This window comes from Gopherus evgoodei, unplaced genomic scaffold, assembly GCF_007399415.2.
Source record: "Gopherus evgoodei ecotype Sinaloan lineage unplaced genomic scaffold, rGopEvg1_v1.p scaffold_45_arrow_ctg1, whole genome shotgun sequence".
Lineage (NCBI taxonomy): Eukaryota > Metazoa > Chordata > Testudines > Testudinidae > Gopherus > Gopherus evgoodei.
Genome location: NW_022060066.1, coordinates 1,044,777 through 1,056,089, shown reverse-complemented (window position 1 = coordinate 1,056,089; position 11,313 = coordinate 1,044,777). Strand labels below are relative to the sequence as shown.

Here is an 11,313-nt window from a genome sequence, read left to right as displayed (position 1 = left end):
GCCTCATCTGGAGAATAAACTACATGAAGGATGTGGAAAAATTGGAAAGAGTCCAGCAGAGGGTAACAGACATGATTAGAGGGCTGGGGAACATGACTTATGAGGACAGGCTGAAGGAACTGGGATTGTTTAGCCTGCAGAAGAGAAGAATGAGGGGGGATTTGATAGCTGCTTTCAAATACCTAAAAGGGTGTTCCAAGGCTGGATCTAGACTGTTCTCAGTGGTAGCAGATGACAGCACAAGGAGTAATGGTCTCAAGTTGCAATGGGAGAAGTTTAGGTTGGATATTAGGAAAAACTTTTTCCCTAGGAGGGTGGTGAAGCACTGGAATGGGTTACCTAAGGAGGTGGTGGAATCTCCTTCCTTAGAAGTTTGTATGGTCAGGCTTGACAAAGCCCTGGCTGGGATGATTTAGTTGGCGATTGGGCCTGCTTTGAGCAGGGGGTTGGAGTAGCTGACCTCCTGTGGTCCCTTCCACCCCTGATATTCTATGATCACTTTGACAGAGTTTTACAAGTGAGCCATACATTTGCTTTCCACCATGGCCAAGGGGTGGAAAAGAGGTTTCTGAGTAGCTGATGTGACAAAGTTCCTCCTCTACCTTGGTGGATCCTGCGCTTATTGGCAGATTTGCTCACCTCAGTGATCTTCCCCACAGTCTGGGTCAACTCCTTCTGTGTCTGATCAGGAGTTGGGAGGTTTGGGGGGAACCCAGACCCGCCCTCTACTCCAGGTTCCAGCCTAGGGCCCAGTGGATTGCAGCTGTGTTTAGTGCCTCCTGTAACGCTGCATGACAGCTACAACTTCCTGAGCTACTTCCCCATGGCCTCCTCCAAACCCCTTTTTTGTCCTCACCATAGGACCATTTTCCTTGGTGTCTGATAATGCTTGTACTCCTTATGCCTCCAGCAGCACACCCTCTCACTCTCAGCTCCTTGCGCCTCTTGTTCCCAGCTCCTCAGACACACTTCCTCTCCTCTGGCTCCCCCCTCCCTGACTGTAGTGAGCTCCTTTTTAAACCCAGGTGCCCTGATTTGCCTGCCTTGATTCGCTGCAAGTATTCTAATCAGCCTGTCTGCCTTAATTGGTTTTAGCAAGTTCCTGATTACTCCAGTGCAGCCCCTGCTCTTGTCACTCAGGCAACAGAAAACTACTCATCCAGTAACCAGGATATTTGCCTTCTACCAGACTCCTGTACCCCACTGGTCTGGATCTGTCACACTGAGTTCTCTCTGAATTTATTTCGGACTGCTGGGATATTACTATAATATTGATTGTATGCTTAACGACCTAGAGTCTTTTATTATTATTATTATTATTATTATTATTATTATTATTATTATTATTAAAAGTTTTTAAAATACCTATAAGTTGTGTCATTCTTGCTAGGTTGGAAGAGGCTATTGTGATGAGGAACGTTTTCTGTTGTTTCCTAAAGAATATCTGTCTTGCAATAATGAAGCCATTTCTGGATCCAAGTGAAGTCGCTGGGGTTTAGCCTTTCACGTCAAAGAGATCAGGATTTGGCCAATGGCTCAGAAACCAAAAGACCTATTTTTTCTAATGTCACCCAAGAGAAAGTCAGTGTGACAGAGATGTAAGGGTAAAATTTCCAGTGTTAGCTATACTAGCTCTAAAGCAGAGAAGTTCCATTGACATCACAAACTCAATGCCAAAGAAGCTGTGGCCAAAGATTCTGGGCTAAACTCAATATTGCTATAAACATTGATGTATGTGATTTGTGATAGGTAGGCTTAGAAGGATCAGATTTTTATTGATAAATGTTGATAAGTTATTAAGAGGACCAAAAAAAATACACCATGGCTGAAGAGTAAAGTAATTTAAGTACAGTAGATAGAGGCAAAAAGTCACCCTTTAAACACTGGAAGTTAAATCCTACTGTGGAAAACCATAAGGAGAATAAACCTCTGCAAGTCAAGTGTAAAAGTATAATTAGGTAGGCCAAGCCATAGAACAAGAGAACTTCACAGTTTGAACCCATGGCACAGAGACGGGGTCCTATTGAACAGTGGGATTCTATTCTGTGCAAGGAGAGGCTGACTGAGGCCAGAAGTAAGAAGTACATGTTCAGAGTAAGCAGGACTCTGCCCAGACAGAAACACTGATGGATCTCAGACTTCCAGAAGAGGTGAGACCAGAACAACGGAGGGGACATCTCAAGACACTGTTGTTTTCAAATAATGTCTGAAACACAAGAGTTTTAAAAGTAAAGTTACTGTATTTAAGAAATCCTTTAGGTCATCCTGCATTCTCTGTTTTGCTACTACATTGTCCCTGAAAGGGTTAAACTAGATGCCCAAAGTCACCACAATCTAGGTGGAGCTTGGGTTGGGGAAGGATGTGTGTGTAAGCTGCTGCGGGGGGTTGGAAGAACTCAGAAACTTTTTTGAGGTCCAGAGCAGAGGGATGGTGAAAAATCCACACCCCTGAACGATACAGCTATACCCACCTAACCCCACTTGTGGACAGTGCTATGTTGATGGGAACCGCTTTTTCTGTCAACATAGCTGCTGCCGCTTGGGAAAGTGGATTAACTATGCCAATGGAAGAAGCTCTCCTGTCGTTGTAGAAGCGTCTTCACTTAAACACTACAGGGGTGCAGCTGCATCTGGGCAGCTATGCTGATGCAGAGTTTTAAGTGTAGACTTGCACTTAGGTACCTGTTAGAGGGTGTGGCTTAGCACACACCTTTCTGGTCAGCATCTCCCATAGTTAAGTTAGATGCCTCCCTACAATGCATACTGGCTTTGCTGGATCGTATTCTTCAGTGTCTGTCTCTCCCTGTTCGTTGTACAGGGAGCTTGGGCACCTAACTCAGGGTTTGCAAATCCCAGTGATTTTCTAAGTGCCCAAAGGTTAAGTGCTGAGATGTTCAGAGTTGCAACACAAAATGGCCAACTTTCTAAATGTATTTGGGTGCCTTGTGGGATTTTCAAAATCTGCTAGATGCACACGACCTATGAAAACCATGAGTTTTAGGTACCTCAGTGCTTTTGAAAATCCTTTTTGTCATCTAAAAACCTTTGTAAATGTGGCACCCAAGTCCTTTTTTGAATCTATCCCCGAGTGTCTGAAATCCCTAAAGAGGCTTTGCACATATAAGCTTGGACAATTAGAGAGAGATCCAAAATGTTTCCAACTTTGAGGGCTTTGGAAACTTCATCTGGTTACCAATGGCTCCTTCCGTTCTTGAGCTGCTACTCACAAACAGGGAAGAATTGGTAGGGAAAGCAAGAGTGCATAGGACCCTGGAAGGAAGTTACCATGAGATGGTCAAGTGCAGGATCTTGACACAAGGAAGAAAGGAGAGCAGCAGGGCATGGACCCTGAACTTCAGAAGAACAGACTTTGACTCCGGCAGGGAACTGATGGGCAGGATGCCCTGGGAGAATAACATGAGGGGGAATGGAGTCAAGGAGAGGCGGCTGTATTCTAAAGATTTCTTATTGAGGTTGCAGGAACAAACCATCCAGATGTGTCGGAAGAATAGTAAATATGGCAGGCAACCAGCTTGGCTTAACAGTAAAATCCTTGCTGATCTTAAACACAAAAAAAGAATCTTTTCATGTGAATGATACAGACTGTGCAGAGTACTATGACATGGGATAGTTCAGGAGATAAGAGATGAAAGCCATACTTTCATCTCCAAGTCATCTGTTCAAATCCAGAGGCAGTGGCTCTGTGTCCTTCTCTCTTCTGATATCTGTGAAAAGGGAAGATTTGTGTCTCAACTCCTCGGACATATCATGATAGAACCCACCAACAGCCCATCCATCCAAAATGGGTCCAGTTGACCCTCTGTGAGCAACCTCAGCAGAAACAAAGAGACCCTCTCAGAAGTGGGATGGGGTAGTTCAATCTCTCAATCCCAGTAACTTCATGTTCTCTCCATGGAGACTGTGATAGCCATCAAAATGGACAATTGTTGCCAACCAAACATTGCTGGCGCATACAATAAAAGAGTGAGTTGTGTGACAACTTCAATTCATTTTAGGTCTCCATCAATGTTTGTATATGACGTCTTTGTTATTATTAAGACAATATTTGAAATAATTATTTGGAGTCACATTTGCAAATGTTACTTTTATTCTTCACCCCCAAATTACACCATATTGGCACATGAAAATGACATATTTAGGCTGGAATTTCTAAGGAGTCTAAGGTAGTGCACTAGAAAGAAATTTAGAAGAACTCGATTCAGTCCAGGTCCTCAAAAGTTTTTAGCATTTAACTCCCATGGGCCTTGGCTTATTGATTTGCCACTGGCATATGTAGTGATTTTTGGCAATAGCCAATAATTAATGGATCATGGGAAGACTAGAAGTCACCTGATCCATTCACAATCTATACAATTTGTGTCCCTAATCCAGCAATCAACTTCAACACTTTTCACTCACCCCAATAAGGTTATTCCTCATCTATTCACCATAACACTCTTGCACCTCAACTAATCAATCCAGTCATGCTACCTCTTCAATCCACCACTTCAAGGAAAATTTGCAAGAATGAGTATGCCTCAGGGCACATCCTGAAGGTCAAGAGATTTGGGCTGTAGCATGAGAAGGCAACTCCAGTGTCAATGAACAACCACCTATTTTCACAAGTGTCTCTGCAAATAATAATGACCTGGTGTTCAATGAGCATCACTATTGAAATATATAGCACAGCATTTCACCAAAGGAAACTTCAAAGGAGTATGAGTTTGAAATTCATAATCATTGAGTGTTTCCACAAGAAGTTACTATTGTGATGGTACCTCCCATAAAGCTTTATGGAAATATGCTTAGAATGTGTTTTATGCTACATATGCCATGTAACATATCTGAAAGGTTTTCATCTACTGACTGTATTAATCCTATTTTTATGCATGTATCATTTTTGTTTTCAAGTTATGAATGTTATGAATATTGGCTATGTACTGGCTTGATTTCTAAATAACCTTAGTAGAGCATTTGGTCAGTTCCTGGAGAAAGGAATGTTGAAATTAAGTACCTAATCAAGACTCACTTAAAGGACAATGGATCTTGGAATGATCCAATCCACTTAAGAAGTCTACTTGAGGACCTTCAAGGTAGCATGTAAATAATAGATGCTACCTGTAAAAACTGTGAGTCATGCATGGACATGTGACTTGCCCGGGTGACTCCTAAACTCCATCTTGCAGCTGGACTTTGCACAGGGGTGAGGAGGGGGTCTCCACCTACAAGATAAAGTCTATTTCAACCCCTGGGAGACCCCTGTCTATATTGTCTTCAGTTGGCTTAAGACAGAGCCTCCCCCATACACTCCCCCCACCAAGGATACTGGGAAGAAACTGGAACAAAGGGCAGTGACTGCAAGAGGTGTAACTGATTGCTGGAACCAGCCTAAAAGAGTAGTCTGTAAAAGGGAGCATTCTGGAACTGGTGAGGATCTTATCTGTATTCAGTTTGATTAGACATAGATTTGAGCATTTTATTTTATTTTGTTTGGTAACTTACTTTGTTCTGTCTGTTACTACTTGGAACCACTTCAATCCTACTTTCCTTATTTAATAAATTCAGAATATGTTTTAATACCTGGGGGAGCAAACAACTGTGCATATCTCTCTATCATGGTTATAGAGGGAGAACAATTTAGATGTTTATCCCGTATAAGCTTTATACAGAGTATAATGGATTTATGTGGTTTTAGACCCATTTGGGAGATGGGAGTCTGAGTGCTAAAGACAGGAACACTTCTGTTAGCTGCTTTCAAGTAAACTTGCAGCTTTAGGGCAAGTAATTCAGACCCTGGGTCTTTGTTGTAGCAGATTGGAGTGTCTGGGGCCCCGAGCTGGAAAGGAAGGCAGGGGTAGAAGTAGTCTTGGCACATCGGGTGGCAGCTCCCAAGGGGTTTCTGTGATCCAACCGATCACAACTATGATTTAGACCAACTGAGTAGCTTTGTTTTTAAGAAAACTCATTTTATCCAATAAGACAGAGAACATGTTATAATGTATGAATTTAAAAGACTCAAAGCTGACAGGTACTGAATGTAATGAAGTTCTTGTAAAAGAGTAATGGAGTAAGAAACATTAAGAGCAATAACAACAAATGATAAATAATCACAGGAAAATCATGAGTTGGACATCAACAGTCATAGACATAAACAGAGGCATGAAAAACTGGCATTGATTTTTCACTATCATCTATCTATCTATCTATCTATCTATCTATCTATCTATCTAAAGGATCTTATTTTATCTATTGTATATGTAGTACACACAACGATGCACAAACATGGTTTAATAAATATAAATTAATAATAATAACAGTAACTAGCTTTGGAGAGCTAGACACATTTGGATACTTGTGTGGATGAGAGAGGAATGGCTCCATACTCATAGACTCATAGACTCATAGGTCAGAAGGGACCAATATGATCATCTAGTCTGACCTCCTGCACAAGGCAGGCCACAGAACCCCACCCATCCAATTTTATAACAGCCCCTAACCCAGGACCGAGTTATTGAAATCCTCAAAATTGGTTTGAAGACCTCAAGCTGCAAAGAATCCACAAGCAAGCGACCCATGCCCCACGCTGCAGGGGAAGGCGAAAAACCTCCAGGGCCCCTGCCAATCCGCCCTGGAGAAAAACTCCTTCCCGACTCCAAATATGGCGATCAGCTAAACCCTGAGCATGTGGGCAAGACTCACCAGCCAGCACCCAAGAAGGAATTCTCTGCAGTAACTCAGTTCCCATCCCATCCAACATCTCCCCGCAGACCATTGAGCAGACCTATCTGGTGGTAATCCAAGATCAATTGCCCAAATTAACGATCCTATCATAACATCCCCTCTATATACTTATCAAGCTTTGTCTTAAAGCCAGAAAAGTCTTTTGCCCCCACTACTTCCCTCGGAAGGCTGTTCCAGAACTTCACTCCCCTAATGGTTAGAAACCTTTGTCTAATTTCAAGTCTAAACTTCCTAATATCCAGTTTATACCCATTCGTCCTCGTGCCTACATTAGTACTAAACTTAAATAATTCCTCTCCCTCCCTAACGTTAACCCCCCTGATATATTTATATAGAGCAAGCATATCCCCCCGCAGCCTTCTTTTGGCCAGGCTAAACAAGCCAAGCTCTTTGAGTCTCCTTTCATAAGGCAGTTTTTCCAATTCCTCGGATCATCCTAGTAGCCCGTCTCTGAACCTGTTCCAGTTTGAATTCATCCTTCTTGAACATGGGACACCAGAACTGCACACAGTATTCCAGATGGGGTCTCACCAATGCCTTATATAACGGTACTAACACCTCCTTATCCTTGCAGGAAATACCCCGCCAATTGTTATGATTAAAAGTTTAGCTCAACCTCTTCTCCCCATGCTGGTCTCTTACTTCAAACCCTTTGGTCTAAGCTTTGTGCTTATCCCTGTCTTAGGGTGGAATCATGTCATTCTCCATCTCTCAAACTGGGTCCCAACCGTGATTTCTCCAACTGTGTTTGGTACCTGCAGTTCTTCCCACAGGAGTTGTGACCAGTAGTATGTTGAGTGACTAGACATCTTCACCATGCAAAGTGTAATTTATTTACCACAATAGGAAGAAAGCATAGCATAAGACAAAATATGAGCACTTCCAGATGGATCACTGCAGTAGTTCGGTGGAATCAAAATTTGGCCTTATTATTCAGACTTAGTTTCGGAACCATTTTATAATCTTTCTCTTCCAAATACCTTTGTATCATAGGAAGAACAATACAGTATTTATTTATTTTAATAAATTTAAATAAATAGAAGCAATGCATACAGTTATATAAGGCTATAGGTGCCCTAACACGTCATATATGACACAGTAAAATCCCATCAGCATTAAAATCATCACTTGAACAAACACCTGCAGAAACTTTTTTTCAATTCTTCATCAATGGGGGAAGCAAACATCAAATCTCTCAGAAAACCTCATCAACATGATGATGACATTGACATCTTGAATAGATGAGATAATAAATGGATACCACCATTTAGTCATACATACTCCACCCTCCCAAGCTCCTTCCTCTCCAAAAAAAGCCACCTGGAACAAAGAAACAAGTCAACACATTAATCAACAAAATCAAACAAAATGACAAAGAAACAAGCAAACACACAAGCTAAAGTTCTCATACCTCAGGCACAATTTTAATCCCAAAAAAGAAGAAGAGCCACAGACTTCATGAAGTCTCTTAGTGACTTAGATATAGCTGTTGATATTCTGTGTGGTGACAGTAGACCGATAAATCCCTATGACAGATAGATAGGTGCATACGTAAGTAGATTCTGATCTTATGTATACTGGTGTAATCTTATTCTAACTCATATGACGTCATTGAAACTAGCCCAGATTTCATGATTTCAACAGATTGCACCTTAAGCTCTCAAAGAGACAAATTTGTCATCAGTTCATTATATCTACAAAGAAAATCACAACGAAATCACAGTCAAGTTACAGGGATGGACATTTTAAGTCTTGGTGAATAACTTCCACACAATCAGTTTCTTCAATGCAGCTTTGATCTCCTTGTTCCTCATGCTGTAAATGATCGGATACATCACTGGAGGCACCAGGGAATAGAGAACACCCACCACAACTTCCAGACCTGATGCTGAGCTAGAGGTGGGTTTCAGGTAGGCAAAGATGCCAGTGATAAGCAACAAAGAGACCACAGTGAGGTGAGGCAGGCAGGTGGAGAAGGCTTTATGCCGGCCCTGCTCAGAAGGGATTGTCAGCACAGTTCTGAAGATCTGAACATAAGACACAATAATAAAAACAAAGAAGTTTAAACCTATAAACACACCTAAGGCAATACCCCCAACTTCACTGAGGTACGAGTCAGAACAGGGGAGCTTGAGTAGTTGGGGGATTTCACAGAAGAACTGGTTGATGACATTGGACTGGCAGAAGGGTAATCTGAAGGTGTTCCCAGTGTGAAGGGCAGAGTAGACAATACCAGTAATCCAGGCACTGGCTGCCATTTGGCTGCAAGCTCTCCTGTTCATCACTCTCTCATAGTGCAGTGGTTGGCAGATGCCGATATATCGGTCATATGCCATGATAGTGAGTAAGGCAAGATCAGTTGCAGTGAAGAGGAAAAACAGAAAGACTTGAGTGACACATCCAGGATAAGAAATCACCCTGGTGTTCACGAGGGAATTGGCCATGGATTTGGGGATGGTGACGGAGATGGAGCTGAGGTATGAGATGGACAGATTCACCAGGAAGAAATACATGGGGGTTTGAAGATGGTGGTCGAGGGCTATTGCTGTGATGATGAGAAGATTCCCCATCAGGGATGCCAGGTAAATCACCAGGAACACCACAAAGTGCAAAATCTGCAGCTCCCGAACGTCAGAGAATCCCAGGAGAAGGGTGGTTTGGTTGGACATTTTCTTTCTCAGTTCATTGTGTGATGGCTGTGGAGGGAAGGGCAAAGACAGTGTGGGAATTACAGTGACAGAGGGAGTGGCCCTGATTTCCTGCAACAATATAATGTGAGTGTCAACAATGCACAGCACTCGTTACTGCAATTAACTAAGATTGGTGAGTTATCATATGAATGTAAATAGGTACAGCTCCCTTAATGTCAATGGAGCTTTATCAGTTTGCATCATCTGAAGACCTGGCCCTATGAAATTGCTTAACAAAATGCTGTGTGAAGGATGGAGCAAAGTACAATCTCAGTTGAACATTTCTAACCAAGATGGATCCCCTATTGCTACAAACAGCAGTCTCTGGACTTGGGCAACACTGCCTGATATTCTCTTTTCGTGGAAATAGGAGATGGACTTGGCATTGTGTATGACAGTTCGCCTGTAACCAGGTCTGGTGCAAGGATGTTTCACGCCCAAGGCAAAACTTCTACCTTGCGCCATCCCCCATCCCCGAACCCCCGCCATGAGGCACCCCCCCTGGGGCATCTCCACCTCTCCTCCCTGAGGCTCCCTCCCTGTGGCAGATCCCCACCCTCTGCCCTGAGGTGCCCTCCCCACCCTAACTCACTCCTGTTCCACCTCCACCCCTGGCACACAGTCGCAGCTTCACTTTTCCCGCCTCCCAGGCTTGGGGCGCCTAAGCTGGGAGGTGGGAGAAGTGAACCAGCCACAGCATGGTCGAGGAGGAAGCAAGTCAGGGGTGAGCTGGGGTGAGGAGTTCCCCTGTGTGCCACCCCCACCCCTTACTTGCTGCAGGCGGCCCTCTTCGCGCTCCCCAGCCCCAGCTCCCTCCGGCTGCCGCGGTCGCTGCCAAAGAAAATGCTGCCCCCCAAATTCACCTAGGTTGCCTAAATGGTTGCACCGGCCTGCCTGTAAAAATTTTACTGCAAGACCACGTAGATAGCCAGGTGCATGCAAACGTATTGATTTATGTCTCCGAATACTGACTGCATTTCCATCTCTGTGTACCGATGGGCTAGCAGCAACGCTCTGTTACTTCTCTGCTGTGTCATTTTCCTCTGTTACTCTAAGGGTGTGAGGGTCAGTGGCCATAAGGACACTTGGGCTTTATTCTTGCTCTGCCACTGACCTGCTCTGTAACTTTGGGCCAGTCTCTTCCCCTCCCTGTGCCTCTGTTTCCCCTCCTTGCACTTCTCTGCCTTGTCTTCTTGTACTGTGAATTCTTTGGCGGATGAGCTGTGTCTTATTATATGTATGTTCACTGCCCCCATTTACAACATTTCTGTTTAGCAGGCAGCACTGTGGGACAGCACATACGGCGCTAGAGCAGAATATCTCAGTTCTAATCCTATTGACATCTTCTATGTCCTTGGGCAGGGATAAGAGAGACAGGCTTTGGCTGGGGACTTCAATTCACTGTTCTCTATCCAAGGCGCTAATATGTTTAATACTCATGCTCTTGGCTGCCAACTTTACTGCTTACTCAGTTTTGCCATTCTACAAGTGTCCCTTTTAAACAGAAATAAACCCAGTTGCAATAGAGTGACTGGGTTAAAACTGTACAATTATTGGACTATATCAGTGTTCCTACCCTCGTTGAAATCTACAAGTCCAATCTGGGGTATGCAGACACTTTCAGTTTAAATTATTTCAAAAGAAAACTGGATTTTAAACCGAGACATGTTCCAAGGAAGTCTCTGCTATTCTTGAAAAACAACCTATGTACTGGAAAAGTCAAAACATTTCTTTTTTTTTTAATTCAGTGACAATGTTTCAGTTTTAAGCAGTTTACCTGAAATTGTCCGGTTCTCAATGAACAAAAAGAAAAAAAAGCTTTAGTTTTTACAATTTCTATGAAAAGTCAACTGTTGTCTCCTGGGGGAAAAAACAAAAGACT

At 43.1% G+C, this 11,313-nt stretch overlaps 1 protein-coding gene across 1 annotated transcript; it reads right to left on the bottom strand.

The window, feature by feature from the left end:
• Positions 1-8,486: 8,486 nt before the first annotated feature.
• LOC115642806 (olfactory receptor 14A16-like) lies at positions 8,487-9,410 on the bottom strand. The gene has a single exon (XM_030546507.1). The coding sequence runs from the start codon at positions 9,408-9,410 to the stop codon at positions 8,487-8,489; it is 924 nt and encodes a 307-aa protein (XP_030402367.1).
• Between the last annotated feature and the right edge of the window lie 1,903 nt (positions 9,411-11,313).